The 17080-nt window shown below is 31.3% G+C and overlaps 1 protein-coding gene across 8 annotated transcripts in view; it reads right to left on the bottom strand.

The window, feature by feature from the left end:
* Nucleotides 1-16840, bottom strand: part of LOC129228108 (myosin heavy chain, muscle-like) — a 107161-nt gene extending 90321 nt beyond the window's left edge. For 3 of the 8 annotated variants that reach the window (XM_054862761.1, XM_054862776.1, XM_054862791.1), the window contains exon 1: nucleotides 1439-1699. In XM_054862761.1, coding sequence (XP_054718736.1) covers nucleotides 1439-1645 — 207 coding nt within the window. In that variant the 5' untranslated portion in view covers nucleotides 1646-1699. Of the gene's footprint in view, nucleotides 1-1438; nucleotides 1708-16673; nucleotides 16772-16804 lie in introns of those variants that run through there. The other 5 variants (XM_054862784.1, XM_054862753.1, XM_054862799.1 and 2 more) reach the window with 5 other exon arrangements.
* Between the last annotated feature and the right edge of the window lie 240 nt (nucleotides 16841-17080).

The following is a 17080-nucleotide window of genomic DNA, read 5'->3' as shown; positions in this document are numbered from 1 at the left end:
AATATTATTTTTGAAAAATACTTTAATCGTTTTCTTTAGATCATTTAAAAAGTCTTTTCTACTAAAAAAAAATATAATTTATTTTTATTATTTTTAAAAAAGTCTTATAATAAAATTTAAATAACCTTCGCACTTTAAAATTGCATATTGAAAAGACAATAACGATGGAACAAAAGTAACTTCTGTTTTTATGCCGTTTAGCATAATTATTTTTACGTGAACTTATTACAAACAATTTCTTGACCACCAACATTTTTTTAAATCAAAAATTCAGAGAAAAGAATATTACGAAAATAGATTTAACCATCAAATTTTAGCTGTTCTAATACGCTTTGATACCCTAAAATGCAAAATAATAATAATAATAATAATAATAATAATAAAATAATGATAATTCAAATGTTTCTTAGGCATGAATGGTTTCAGGACTTTTTAAACACTTAATCTTTGGCTGAATAGTTATTACTTAGAGACTGAATTAACATTCTTTCATAATTTAAAATTATAACCTTTTTTTTTAATCAAATTTGAAATACAATTCTATTTCTTCATTCACGTGATTAGTAACAATTTATTTGTTGACCGACAAGGAGAGAAAGTTTGCTGATTTTAAATTATTACTTGTTGCTATTTTCTATTTGTTTAAAAACAAAATACTCGTAATTCGCTTCAGAATATAGAAAATATTGTCTGACCATCGTTTACATGGAAAGGCTAATATCTCTAGGTTTCTAGGCGGAAATGGACGTATCTATTACTTTATAGGGATGTTAGTTGGTTTGTTTCAGATGTGCACTTTTGCCTCTTTATTATTTAGCTTTAGTTTTGTAAAAATGAAAATTTGCTCACAGAAACATTTTTTAAATCTAAAGTATATTCGATGTATATTCTCACGACAAAAATTAATTGATTTATTTATTCACAACAAAGTTTTTAGTTTACCATTTTGCTTTTACGTTCCTGAACGAAATGAAAACATTTTATTTTATTTTTGTTGTTTCCATGGTAACTATTTTTGTTTCTCTTATTTTATTTTTGAGAATGAGATAAATGAATAAGGCACTAGCGACATTATAAAACGCGTGCATCAAAAAAAAATCCCATCGTTATTTTCCCTTCTCACCTGCTCGTCTTTACTTGGCAGATTGCCGAATTACATACAATCCGTGATCAAACAGTGCTTTCAAAAGGATTTTCAATTTTCCCTCTTGATTCTGCTTTTGCGTTTAGCAAAACGTAGCAGTTGTTATCTATCTTTTCCTTTCCGAGTTTCCTACGTTATCTGATTTTTTTTTTTTTTTTGAATTTTTATTTTATATTTTACATGTGTTCTGACCCGTGAGATTCATCTTAATATAAAATCGGCACTCAGGGGTAGAGGTTTTTTTTTTAAATTTTCTTGCAAAAACTCGAAAGTTGGTTTGGTCCCATCTCTTACTTCATCTCCCTTGACTTCGACTGTGCACATGTCTCCCTTGGTGGAGACGATGTTTCCCAGCACGAACCCCTCCTTCTCGTCTGGCACCCAGACCATCTTCTTGCCATCGTAGGGCTTGGTCTGGTCTTTCCTCTTCTGCTCCAGGGACACGAAGAGGAATTCGGTCGGATCGGGGTCATCACTGTGCTCTTCGAATTTCCGAGTCATGACTGGCAGAAGCTGGCTGGTTCTGGTGACAGAGCAATTTCAGAAGGCTTCCCTCTGAAAAATGAATAAGTCAAAATCAAGCGTAATGCAACGAAAGACTAAAATACAATGAAAATTTTTTCTTTTCTTCTCGTGGCTCGTCTTGGAAAAGTCTCAAAGCTCCTCAAATTAATTTTTTAGTTGAGATATTTTTCAGTCTATACGAAAAATCTTAAAATTCTTTTTGTACACTGATTCTTGTCTTCTTTTTAGAACAATTTGGAGCACAAGAAAGTTACACTAAAATATCAAGCAGTGTTCTGGAGAAAAAGGAGTTAAATTTTTTATTACCGAAAATTGAGTGAGAAATGGCGCCCAGATTGCTATAATTACGGGCCAAGAGTTCTTTTGGGAAAAAGAAAAATCTGCCAACAACTTACTTTTAAATTTTTTTAGCATAAATGTTAAATTCGAAAACTTTGTGAAAATATAAGCACCCCCCCCCCGTCTGCCTGAACTTACATGGAGTAGACGAAGTATCTTTCAAAAATATATTTTACTATGCACTAAAAATATTTTTGGTACAAGTAAAACACACTATTTTTACTCTTAACTTCTGAGAATTGTGAAAACGTTGCAGGTTGGTTCTAATAATGCATAGCATTTCTGTTACAGTAAAACTATTAGCTCGCTGTTTATTGATTGCTTTGCAATTGCTTAAGTTTCTTCATTACATTATTCTATCAGAAAAATATGAGCTAGAGTAAATGAGTGAAGAAGTAAATTAAATATTGCCCTCTGCGCTAATGACATCAGTGAATGGCATTTCATCATTTATGATGTTATGTGCAGAAGCGTAAAAAATGAAATTGAATCTGTGCACCGATTAAAATAATTCTTTAAAATACTAAACTTTATCAAATTATTTAAAAAATGGTCAAATCCTATGCCTGCTTTTTCAAAAAAAAAAAAAAAAAACTCTAAAAATTTCGGAAACTACCCCAATATGAAAAATATTAGTTTTGTATCAGGCGAAGTTGTTGCACTCTTGAGACAACATTCAGATAACTGGTCAAAAAAAGACGTACATCCTTCATTTTATCTAATTCTCATAGGTCTACATATTCAAAATGTCCACCTGAACTGTAGCTAATTCATTTAAAATAATAATGACGGGACATTCGACTCCGAATTAAATTTTGTATTTTGTCCAATTATGTCAACTAATGACATTCCAAAGATAAGTATTATGTGCTGTGTTCTATAGGCCACAGAGAGATTAAAAAAAAAAAAAAAAAAAATCACACAAAGAATAACGGTAGAATCGCGTCAGTAATTAATGACTTAACAATAGCAAAGTTAAAATTGTATTTGTTTACTCTTCATTCTTGAAATTAAATCATTTTTACCGCTTTAAAAATATCAGACCATTAAACTTGTAATTAATGAAATATTCACACCAATTCAAAAAGTTAAGTTGATCAATTAATAATCTCGTTAATGGGGTTGTTTCCTTCAGTCAAAAGTAGTACTTTTTGTCACTGAAATTGATAGAATAGGCAAAAAAATAAATAAATAAATAAATAAATAAAAATAACATGTACTCAGAAAATACTTTCATTTTCCCAACAGTTATTTTTAATTAATTTTTTAAAATGTTTGATTTTTCAAACAAGGCGTGGTCTTTATGACGTCACAAATCATGCACTATGGCGCATCTTTCTACCGCATTTCCACGTTATGATAATCAAGAAGCGAATTACAATTGCGCTCTACGATTGCTATCAACCACATCGTTGCCAATACACGTGAGTAAAGATGCGAATTAAATACTTTGGACCGTGAATGGCAACACTGAATGGCATTTCATTATTTGTGATGTCATCGGCAGAAGTATAAAAAATGAAAGTATACCGATTTAAGTAATTTTTTAAAAATATTAAACTTAAACAAATTATTTTAAAAATGGTCAGATTCTATGTTTTTAAGCATGCTCTTTCAGAAAAAAATATTTTTAAAATTTTGGAAACGACCCCATTGACCAGCAACGGACATCTTTTGCAAGTTAGTCAAACGTGTAAGCTTTATAATGACTTATCAAAATAATTTTGTCACATGCTCTGCTAGATTATAGGCGAAAACAACATGGCAAATTACGAAACAGTTGACGCAGAATATATAAGAATTGAAATGCCGAAGTTCAGGGGTAGATTAAGGCATGGGTATATGGGGCACCCAGGACTCTAATATTTGTGGGGCACCAAATCTGTAACTCTTTAGAAATGGAGCAAATTCAAATCGCTCGTCTAGAATTAATAATCGCAAAAGCAAATATTAAGTATAGAAAAAAAATCTACTATTTTTTTCGCTTTGAAAACTCCTCTGCTGTTTGTTCTTTTTGATAGTTTTTCTTTGATCAAAACTTGAAATTTAAAATTGGAACAAAGTGGGCAATTTTTATTCTAAAGCTTTATTTATTCGTTTGCCCTTTTTTACTTTCTTCTATATTTAATATATACAGTGGCTCCCAAAAGTGTTCGTACACCTACGACTTTCAATGAAATAGGCCCTTATCCATTGATCAGAATTAATATTTCGGAATTAGGTATTTTATTATAAGATCTATGATCTGTTTTTAACAAAACTGCATGAAAATTTTTAATAAAACATTAAAACTTAATTTTTAAAAAATCAAAAACCAAAAAGTGCTGGAAAATTTATCTCACAAAAGTCTTCGTACACTTTGAAAAAATGTCAAAAAATTAGTAAATAATCTAACTTTTTACTAAGTTATTATTTAGTAGGACATCATGCAGTAACAACAACAGCCTTTAAACGTCTGGGAATAGATTTCATTGTTTTTTCTTTCTTTTTTTATGCAATTTCTGAGTAAGTGTTCAGCCGCGCTACGAGTCTTACTGTTTCTAGTTCGCTTTTTGTTTCAATGGTGTATTTTAAAAATCTAGCCACCAGATATCTCCAAATATGTTCCATTAAGTTTAAATCTAGCGATTGAGGAGATATTTCTAAGCTTAAGGACAAATTTTGAGGCGCCAAACGCGAATCATTAGTTCTTATCGTTATCTTGATAAAAAAAAAAGTTGTTTCCGATTACCAAATTTTGGGATAATAGTTTCAAATTGCTTCTTAAAATATTTAAATGAACAGCATAATTCATTATTTCATCAAAAAATTCCAAATTTCTGATTCCTGATGCTGAAATGCACCCTCACACAAGAACACTTTCACCGTCCTGATTAACCGATCCAACTAAGTTCTTAAGATTAAATTCCTCATTTTTTTCTTTCATTTACAATTATACAACAATTTAACCCAAAATGTTGAATTTATTTTCGTCTATGAGTAAGACGTTGTTCCAAAACATTTTGACCTTATTTATCATTGATTTTACGACGGAAAGTGTAAGCTTACTGTTTTTCGTACGAACAAGAAAATTTCTGCGGGAAGCGGTCCTATTTAATCTAGCTAATCAGAGAACTTAGCGAACAATTTTAGGTAAAAATTAAACGTAAAATGTTTCATTCAATTCTGCAGAAACTTTTTCAGTTCTGAAATGTGTATTTTTCATATTTTTTTTAACTGTAAACCTCCGATCACTCTTTGTTAACTTTGCCAGTTGACCTTTTCTTACCTTGTTTTCGATCCGATTCTTGACTTTAAAGCATTTTATCAAGCCCTTCACCATAGAATGGTATAAATTAACCAATTTAGAGACATTTCAAACCAATTTACGGCTACTGTGAGGGAAAAAATCAAATTTCGAATCGTGTTTGTTGTTTTTTACGCATACCTGCCATTTTAAAATATTAAGCAAAATATTAGGGAATGAATACACAAAAAATTAAAGGCAAATGACTTTACAGTATCATTACAATGCAAAAATAATAAAAAAACCACATATGATAATTCTAATTATGAATTTATTCGAAACTATTTCAGTGTACGATGACTTTTGTGGCGTATTTTTTCTCTAACTCTTCGTTTTTTGACAAATTTCAAAAAAAAAAAAAAAAAAAAAAATCTGGCAATATTCTAAAAAAAACTACTGGGTTTAATTCAGAATGACATAGGAATGGTGTGAAAAAAAATTGGACTTTATATTCGAATTCAGTTTTGAGTTATTTTGGTTTTACTACAAAATTTCAAGGTGTACGAACACTTTTGGGAGCCACTGTAGAAGAAAGTATTGGATTCGTGCAAATTTTCGAATTTCGAATTTTGACGGATTCGAACGTTTTGAGGTGTGCTGAGTCCATTTCGACTATTTTTGGAAAATGTCAGTCTGTCTGTCTGTGTGTGTATGTGTGTGTGTGTGTGTGTATGTGTGTGTGTGTGTGTGTCCGTGTGTGTGTCCGTGTGTGTGTCACGTCTGTGTCTGACCAGTTTTTTGTGGCCGCTCTACAGCAAAAACTACCGCATGAAATCGAACGAAATTTGGTACACATATGTGCCCCTATGTGAACTTGTGCCCATTGGTTTTTGGCGCGAATTCCTCCAAGGGGGATGGAGCAATGGGACGGTTTTTGAGTTACGCGTGCTTGCTATTCCTCAGGAAGTAACTAGTGGAATCAAACAAAATTTGGTCCATATGTTGCCGTTAACAGGAACAGATGCTGATTCAATTTTGGTGTCAATAACTCAAACAGGGGTTGAGCTATAGAACGTTTTTTGTTGTCAATTGTGACTGCTGTATCTCAAGAAATAATGAACGGAATGAAAGAAAAATGTATCGGCAAGTAGCCCTTTGGGTATAAGAGCTGATTTTATTTTGGTGTCAACAGCTAAAAAGGGGGTAGCGCAATCGCCCGTTCTTTTTTTCCATTGTGAGTGCCCTATCTCAAAAAGTAATGCTACTCTCTGGTTGAAATTTGGAATATATGTGAATCCATATGTAAACAGGCTTTGGTTCAATTTTGACGCCAATCGCTCCAAGAAGTGTTGATTTTTTTTTTTTTTTTTGCGAATAAAAATAGTTTTATTAATGCAACAATAAGAACGTCTCGTGATTTTAATTGTATGGAAATATTCTCAATGATTTAAAATTTTTAACTTTTGCCATCTTATGTTTGTAAACAAATAAAATATTTGTAATTAACTCAAGCAAAGCTTTTAAAATAAATTTCAATTTTCGCTCTTTGCTTTGCTTTTGCAAAAATTCAGACATTGGGATGGTCGTCAAGTTTTTGGATGTGTAATTTTGTTTTTGTTGGGAATATTGCTTCCTCGTCAAGCATGGGGAGGGATCAGAAAAAAAAAGAAAAATATAGAAGAAAGTTTCGTGATAGCCACAACATACTAATTTATCAATGTATTTGAAATTTGTCTTGTTTACGCCTTTGTCAATAGTTTAGCACAGTATAATCTAACAAACCAATTAAAACACCACAGCATTCTCTTGACTAATATCCATTGTGCCTATCTGATTTTTTAAAAAAACCTCATAAATATAATTTTAAAAATGTGAAATTAATTTTAAGGAGGAAAAACCTCATGACAACAGGACGGAAATGGCACACAAAAAGATTCTTAATTAAATTCAAGCAAAGTAAAACTACAAAATGTAAAATCGGAAGAAATATCACATGAAGTACTGTGATTCTTTTGAAATTTTTTTTTTTGAGGGAAGCTATTTAAATATTTTATACAAGTTCATGTGTGTATAACGTTTTGAGCCACCATATTATCAAAGTGGTATATTTTAAAGGAAAACTTATTTGGAATAAAACATAAAACAACAACATTACAGACATGCCAATCCGAAGCAACAACTTTGATTTTTTTTTCCAAATATTCTTACAAATTTTGATAGCCTAAATTGTCAGTCGCCGCAGGTGACAAATGAGGATTAGTGAGTTAAGTGAGCAGAGGGATTCTAACTGAAATCATACTACAATCCGTAAATAGTAATCACGACATAAATAGAATAGTTCTTACTAAAATCTTCTTTGTATTCCATAAAGTAGACATTTAGAACTATTTCAATGTCGATTCCGAGCTGTCAAGTGGTAGAAATCGCATCCAATTCACCAATCAAATGTCAAATAACCTTAACGTCGTCATGTGAGAGAGTTGAAACTACGAGGGCAAATCAAAAAGTCTTTGTTTCTATTTTTTAAGCCAAAATATGGCTGGGAATACAAAACGAATATGTACATTCCCAGCAGTGACAGTTCCTTTAACCGTACCAGCCGTATCTGCTTTTTGTTCGGAAGAGCGGAGCTGCTATCATCATTTAAGATGACGGTCGTTCTTCAGACTTCCACAGCTTATGAGCAGCGAAATGTTCGTTTTCTATGGAGCAAGGGAACGCACGGGGAAAAGTGTCTCTCTTGGAGACTCACTTGAAGAAACACAAGAGGCGTTTGTCTCTTTGTTCCATAGAAAACGAATAACAATTCGCTGCTCATAAACTGTGGACGTCTAAAGAAGGACCGTCGTACATTCAGATTAAATCCTAGGCGTATGAGAATCGGGTCGTTCTATTAGGCAAGATTACAATCGCAAATGTTTTACTTAAAATCGGATGTGAAACTTTGACGTGACTACTAACAACTAACAACTGAATTTAAATTTATTTTAGTACAAAAATGCGTAACACTTGTGTAGCTTCGTAAGGAAATAATTCTATTGAAATGCAACAAACAATTCAGTAATAAATTTACATCAACATACTTTTGTTTTCCGTTTGAAAATGATAATTTTTCCACCTCTATACGCAATCGATCATATGCTTAAATTGTTTGATTTATTTTTCTTTTCTTTCTATCTTCTTTTCTTTTATTTTTTTCCTTTTCTTCTTTTATTTTTTGCCGCTTTTAATAATGTTTACATTAACTTGTTTTTAAGGCAATTTTAAATAAGTTAGAACTAATTTTTTATGTAATTTAAACTGAAACATCTTAATAAACTTCAAATCTGCAAGTTAGGAACATTGAGCTGAAAAGAAGGGAAAAAACTAGATTACATAAGGCCAACCTTAAAGTTCTTGTCTAATAATATAGATAAATTATTTTTAAATTTATGTGTGCGTGCGTGCTTTTTAAATAACATACAGTCGCGTATTGATTTTGTACTGCTTTGAAATGATCGGTTTTTCTTTTGTTTAATAAATGAAAATATAGGCTTCGTTCTCGGCCAATAGAGAATGACATTAGAATTAAGTTAGGAAACATTCCTTTAAATACCGCAGTAATGATTTCGGAAGTCGGTACACGAATCTGCGTAGTTATAGAAAGATTATTTTCAACTAAAATTATTTTCCCGGCTCAATTCAAAAGTATGCAGTTAACTGACGAGTTGTTTTTTTTCTATTAATTGACATTTTACAATAGACAAAAAGACAAGATTCTTATGATACATTAATTCTTTTTAATAATAAGGCTAAATGTTTGTACCTTTATTATATTTTAATAGCGTAATTTTTTATTAGGAGTTGCTGACTGAAGTTTCTGTGTTTTTATGAAAACAGTTTGAGCATCTTAAAACTATTAAAGAAATCTAAAGTTTACGGAGAATTATTTTAGTTTTTTAAATATCTTTACGGAAAATAATCAATAATTATTAAGATTTCTTAAACATCTTAATTTTTATTGATTAATGATTTTAAGTTCCTAAAAGAACTAAAGTCTCAACATTTTTTTTTAGAAATACAGTATTGAACATCATAAAAAGTACCTTAACGTTTTTGCAATTATTCGAAGATTTTGAGAATGGGGTTGTTTCCTTCAGTCAAAAGTAGTACTTTTAGTCACTGAAATAGATAGAATAATATTTAAAAAAAAAATAACACGGATCAAAAAAATTCTTTCATTTTCCCAACAGTTATTTTTAATTAATTTTTTAAAATGCCCGATTTTGCAAACAAGGCGTGATCTTTATGACGTCACAAATGATGCATTTTGGCGCATCTTTCTACAGCGTTTCCACGTTATAATAATCAAGAAGCGAATTAAAAATGCGCTCTACGCTTGCTATCAACCATATCGTTGCCAATACACGTGAATAAAGATGCGAATTAAATATTTTGCTCGGTGAATGGCAACACAGAATGGCATTTCATCATTTGTGATGTCATCGGCAAGAGATATAAACAATAAAAGATCACCGATTTAAGTATTTTTTTAAAAATATTAAACTTAAACAAATTATTTAAAAGATGGTTAAACCTTATGTTTTTAAGCATGTTCCTTCAGAAAAAAATACTTTTGAAACATTGGAAACGACCCTATTGCGCTGTACGCTTGCTATCAACCAGATCGTTGCCAATACATGTGAGTGACGATGCGAATTAAATATTTTGCTCTCTGAATGGCAACACAGAATGGCATTTCATCATTTGTGATGTCATCGACAAGAAATGTAAACAATGAAAGCGCAACAATTTAAGTACTTCTTTAAAAATATTAAACTTTTAACAAATTATTCAAAAAATGGTTAGACCCATGTTTTTAATCATGTTCTTTCAGAAAAAAATACTTTTAAAATTTTGGAAACGACCCCATTCTGAATTTTGGAGAAAAGTATTTTAAATCTTTAAAGAATCTTTAAAGATGCTTTAGATAAAACTTCACGAGTTCTTATTGCTACTCTAAAAGTTTTTAAATTAGCATCCAAAAAAGGGCCAACATTTCAAGTGCCACCCTTTTCAGAGAAAAGAAACTGAACGAAAAATGTTCTTTTTAAATAATCGAAAGTCTAGGTTACTTGGCTGCGGCGAAGCAATTTTTTACACTTTTTTTTATCTGTTCACAATTTAACTGAAAAATAAACTTCAGGTTCTCAAACTTTAAAAAATAGTTTTGTATCGAAGCATTAAACTGCAAACGATAATATTGACAACTTGTTAAACGGAAATTCAAGCATGTTACTGTTTAAAATAAGCGAGTTAACAAGGCCAGTTAAAGGGTTTTTTTTTCTTTTTCTTTTCTTTTTCTCTTCCTTTTTTTTTCTTTTTTCTTTTTTTTTGACAACATAGATTTTTTCCTTTCAGTTATTTGAATTCCTTTTTTTTTTAAAATTGCTATACTTTTTATTTCAACAAAGAAAAAAAGACAACTTAACATTGTTAATGTAAGCCTATCTGATTAATTCAAAATCCGCTTTTATGTGTCAATCGATTTTATTCCTTAAAAGTTGGTTTTTAGTGATCTAGAAAGCATTAAGTGAAGTCACATGATTTTCAATTTTTAAAATAAATAGGTGATCATTCAGGATATCGTTGAGTCAGTCCGCATAACTTAGCGCCACCTAATATTTTTAGTTCATTTGGCTTAAAAAGAAAAAAAACTAGAAGTTCTAGTGATGCATTCTAGCTGACGAGGTTATAAAATAAGATTTGTGATCTTTACGATTTTCAACTGTATAGTACAACTCGTTTATCCGGACTAACTGGGATCAAAGGTAGTCCGGATAAACGGAAATCCTGATAATTTGGGTCTGTGGGTAATAAGCAGAACACATTCTTAAACAGGCAGGCTACTGTTTTATTGCAGCAAAAAAGCAATGCTATGTAACAAAATTACATAGAATCGTTTCTCAGAAACACTTGGTCATTTTGGCTCACGACCAAAGGGCACGACCTTGAGGGTCACATATTCGGCCAAAATTCAAAAAATAGGTCAATTCCCACTAGATATGAGCTAAAGTAAAGAGGTTTGACTTCATATGCCCTAGTTTGGCTGCAATGAGGGTCCACAGTTGCTAGTTTGGTCCCAGAAAGGCAATGACGTTTCCATCGGAATTTCAGACTATGGAATTGGAATTTCGACGCTATGTTCGACCTTCCAACACGTTTGGCATAACTAGTGGAAGGGAGAACACCTATTTATTCATGGGCATTATTTAAGCTACTTGAAAAGTTGAAAAGATCTTGTATTTTTGTTTTTTTATGTGCCATGTGCAATAAATTAGAACTTTTCCCCCTCTCCCATTTTTTACTCATCGTTGTGAAACATCTTTGATAGCAGACGATAAATATCTGGGAAATATTTTAATTAGCAAACAATAAATACTTTTTACTAGCAGACGATTAATATAAAACAAAAATAATTAGTTTCATTTGCAAATGGTAAGTATTCTGTAACGATGTTATTTCTGCATTCAAATTATTGAAATTAAAAGTAGTATCTTAAAAAACCAGTTATTAAAAATTCGAATTCAAAGTCATTAATTCAAAGGCAAGTGCGTACAAATGGCTCATTCTGCAGTACAATAGCAGAAAAAGTGGTAAAGATGGCAATTCTAAAGGAAACTCCATTGCATTTCTGGGCCCAAATTATCAACTTTGGATCCCCGTTGCAACCGAACTAGGGCCTAAGCAGTCAAACCGCGTTCCCTGTTCTCATACCTAGTGGGTGTTGACCTATATCTAGAATATTGTCCAAATCCGTGACCCTCAAGGGCGTTGCTTTTAGTAGTCAGCTGCTATGGTGTAGGACTGACGTTCCAATATGCCATGTTGTTTGTGAGATTACTATAATTTATTTTACGACCTATGCGGTAGTTTTACATTTAATACAAATAAAAAACGTATGCTTGGCGAAATTACCGTTCCGTTCTTGCTACCATAATTTTAAATTAATATTTAAATGGATACGTTTTATTTTTTAACTTTAGAAATTTGACCCGGATAAACCGGAGAGCCGGATAAACGGGAGTCGGATAAATGAGGTTCTATTGTATTTTGCTATGAAAAATACGAGGTGTCGCAAAGATGTATCCCGACCGGCTCAAAGATGCCCTGAATAACTGTACTTTCAAAGTTTATCAATGAACTGATGCGATTTTAATTAATCCGCTTGTAGTTGAATATAGAATATAATTGAAATAGTCTTCGTTTGAAACGGGACTCACAATCTATTAGCAATATCCTCATGTAATAAAAGATTTTGGTTTTACCTACAAACTACTTTCTATTGGGACTAACTTTTAAAAATCATGACGCGTTGGTAAAAAAAAACACTCAAAGGACGTGTAGTCGATGTATTTGAAAAGGGAACTAGAGAAAAGGACATGGACTTATTGAATTTGCAAAATGTCAAAAAATTTTGTGTCATGATTACATTTTTGTAAAAGAACCGAAAAAAGAAATGGGCTCAGAGAAGTCCAAATGCAAGAGCAAATGAAATTGATTACTTAGTAACCGACAATATGTACACTGTTGTTGATTGTGTTGATGAAGAAATTTTTTCAAAAGATTTTATTTTTAATAAGCTATTTTAAGCGCATTTTTTCGACGATTTTTTTAAACCTTAACGACAATGCGAATTTTTTTTTATTTTTTATTTTTATGGTGACAAGAAATGGAAAAAAAAAGTTATTAATGAATATAGAAATACCATATCTCGTAGACTTGACATTGACGAAAGTCAGAGATAAATTTGACTGAATCAAAATGAAATGAGTTTAAAGCGCAACTGTTTTTTCCGGGGCTCCGAAGTAGGAGGGAAAAAGGACCAATTCCTGACTAAGAGTCCTACCCTATCCCCTTATTTGTGCACTAACTATCAAGCAAATATTCATTGCCGATGCTGGAATAATTTAATCCAGTGGAGAAAACCTTTTTTTACCCACGGGCCACAACTCTCACAATAACAGAAATCTCGCGGGCCAGAACAAATATACAATTTATATATATAATTTAAATTTTTCTAGATAGCATGGGAAAACAAGGGAAAGGAAAGACTATTACAAACAAAAATTGCTGTCATCATTACTACATGCTTATTTTATTGCATCTGTATTTTAGAAATCAATTTATGACTACTTGGCTTCAAGATTCATAACACCGAAAGAAGATGATTAGCAGTTTTGGAAGGTTTTAGAATATATTTTTCGTTTTGTAACACTGAACACAATGACCGACCACATGGATCAGCTTCAAAGGCCAGAGTTGATCCGCGGGCTGTAGGTTGATCACCACTGATTTAATCAATGCTCCCAGTTCATCAGAACATTTTATGGATTATAAATGCAGTCAGCATTGAAATACAATGGAGCACTATTCTTATTGCACCAGATAATGTGCAAAAACTAGTCTCTTGTGCATGCCAGAAAACTCGGTGTTCTTTGAAGAGATGTAGCTGGGGTAAGTGGAACCCATTTTGAGAACAGTTCGTTTTTGAAACCTTATACAAAAGTTTTGAAACAAAAAAAAAATTAAACTTATTGCCTTATTTTATTTTGGACATTGTTAATGAACTAAAGTTCATTATTGTTTTCTTAAATAATGCTTTTAATATTCTAAACGATTGTATTTAAAAAAAAAAATCAGACGGGTGTCCCACTTACCCCATAATAAGGAGTAAGTGGGACAAACTAATAAATATCTTTTTCAAAACTAATAAATATCTTCATAAAAAGACACACAATTTTAGTACAAGAAGAATGAGTAAAATCACTCAAAACGAAACCGTAACACTGTTCGTAACACACTTCGTAATTCGTGGAGCTCAGTTTGAAGACCAGTGGTTATGGTGCTGTGTTTTTTTAATAAAATATTTATGTGTACATATGCTTGATGCTTCATTAACTAAGTTTAAACATAATAATCTCCAAAGAAATCCTGCCTTATTCATATAGAATGTACAAAAATTAAAGAACCAAGTTCACTAAAGTATTGAACTTTAAACGAACTGATATTGCAATTACAACAATTCTTCGCAAATGCACTGCTCAAAAATGTCATTTAGGTTTTATATATATGAAATTTTAATAAATATATTTCTTTAAAATGTAGAATCATTGATTTGCCGCATTCGTTTCTAGCTGTATGACATTCTGTGATAAAATGTCAAAGCTAATAAAGCAGCATAAAAAACATCATAATTTTACAGCCGAAACTGAACTACACAAGGAAGAATTTAAGAAATACATTTTTTTGAGGGTAGTTAAGAGGTTAAAGTATTGCCAATATTAATTGATTAATAGCAATATTTGCCTCAAGAAATAAATAAATACTCGAAATTTGCAAATGCGCATTTAACATAATTAGTAAAATTTCGTCATTATTATTTTTTAAAATTTTAAATAATACTGAAATAGCCATGATTTTCCTTAATATATATATATATATATATATATATATATATATATATATATATATATATATATATATATATATACATATTAATTTAGCAAAATTTCTTAAATATAAATGAAGTTTTTATCATTTTATCATAGATCCTATAACAAAATATGCACCTGTGTAAAAGTTTCTCAGTATTTCGTAGTTTTAACTTAGTTTTTAATTTAATTACGTGATTTCATATAATGTTGTACGTTTAAAACAAATTGTTTTTAGGCCAAAACACAATAAAACAAAAATTTAGACCCATTTCTAAAAAAAATATTTCCAATAAAGTGCGCTATCCCTTTTTTTTTTGTTTGTTTGTATGAATAACACTTTTTGAAAAACAGTCCAATAAATAGTTTTAAAAATATGTAAAGGAAGCAAGTATAAATCATCTGTTTTGCATTACAGCAATGAAAAACTACATATCTTAACTATACATTAAAGGTATTGATTCAGTTTAACTTAAGAATTTAAATAGCATGATGATTTACAGAAACATTCAAATGATTTATAAATATTGTTAATCTTGTAAATATTGTTGTTGTCTTTCGAAATCTCAAATGGAGTTTTTTATTACTTATTGATGATTTAAAAACACTTTATGATTTAGAAATATTTTTATTTGAAACAATATTTCCAATGTCCCCGCTAAGAAAAATATGATTAAAAAAATAGAATAAGGCATTTTTAAATGATCGACTTAATGATATAAACATTTTGAAATCTATTAAATAACTTCCACAATTATGCTTTTTTTTTAAAAAAAAAAGGTCATTGGAGCATACTACACCAGTGGTTTCCAATCTGTGGGACGCGCCTCCATGAAGAAGCATATTGCTACCCTAAGGGGGACAAGCAGCTAAATATTTTGAAAAAAGTGTCAAATTTACCCGGGTAGCACACTTTGGATCATTAACGTTTAAAAATGGTTGTTAACTTGCGGAAACCACTTTAAAACGTCTATGAAACGTATGATCGTTACCTGAGCTATCTGGGTAAGTTGGAACATAATCACCAAAACGTCATCGCTACTGCTTTCGGGTTTGAGCGCTTGCAGTAAGAATGGCATTATATTTTCAATGACACCGCGGTTTGCATACTAGGGTTGTGTTTCCAACATTTGTTTTATGTAATTTTGCATGATTTGTTCAATGGCGAAAAACTATCAATACTCATAAAGCAATATAATAACGATTAAATTGTTTTGGTGCATAAAAAACTACTATAGATTAGATTTTTTTTTTTTTGAACCCACAACATTAGTTCAAAGAAAAGTGAACAAATAACCTTTGGGCTAAAATATGATAAAAATGAGAAAACAACGCAAATTATCAAGATATTTTTCTTGATGATTTGCTTATTTTACAGTGTTCTTGCATTGCAATTACTATATTAAATGCACCAGGACATCAAATATAAAATCAGAATATTACCGAAATTAATGATGAGGATGGGGCAGTTTTTCATGAAAAAAGGGGGTGGGGCGCAGGTATAAAAAATTTGGAAACCACTGCTATAAACTCAGTGAAAAATAATTAATTTCTTCTGAAATTCGTTTGGAAAAAGAGAGAGAAAGAGACATAATGAAAATCTCAAAAATAAGATTTTTTATGCTTATAAAATTTTTAAAAAATGAGAAGGAGAAAATTGTTGAGAGAGACATCCATGCTAAAGGAAAAGGTGATTTTATGCGCACTTCAAATTTCGAATTTTAATTACCAAAGGAATTTAAACTGCACTAAGCAAACTACTATTAACCTTTAAACATTTTCGTTTTTGTGAACGAAAGTATATCATGATTGCACTGAACTATTCTATCATTTTGAAGTTAAAAAAAAAAGTAAAATGTCATGCAATTAAAACTAATTTAATTATTTAAAAGTATTTTTAAAAAAGTCTACAGTTGGTAAAGAAATAAGTCTAATAAAACACTACAAAGCAGAGTATAAAGCAAACCCAAGAGATCGGCCGCAAAAAGATTCGGAATCCACAAAGGAGTGTACTACGGGAGTATCCTATGGAAGCAGGCGAACAATGATGCACTGAGCGCACACAAGAGAAAGAGAAAAACGCGCGTTAACACTTACGTCCAAAAAGCCGTTCTGTAAAGTGAAAATAACGTAGATGCACTTTTTAAACGCCTGCAACCAGATATGGGCTCCATATGCGAAAAGCGAGTTGCAAATTTAGCTCACTCCCCATTGGCTAGAAGTTCCGTGTTCGTGAAAAGGGAGAGGGGGTGGCTTCGGAATCTTTCGCTCCCCCCTTTTTGCACGCGCGCGGTCAACTAGGGATGGATCCCGAGGAAGCTGAACAAAAAAAGATCTTGGAGATCGAGGGGCGGAGGATAGCACCGAGCCATT

Source organism: Uloborus diversus, chromosome 1, assembly GCF_026930045.1.
Source record: "Uloborus diversus isolate 005 chromosome 1, Udiv.v.3.1, whole genome shotgun sequence".
Classification (NCBI taxonomy): Eukaryota; Metazoa; Arthropoda; class Arachnida; order Araneae; family Uloboridae; genus Uloborus; species Uloborus diversus.
Note: the sequence above shows the minus strand (reverse complement) of the source record. Positions and strands in the feature narration are given on the sequence as shown.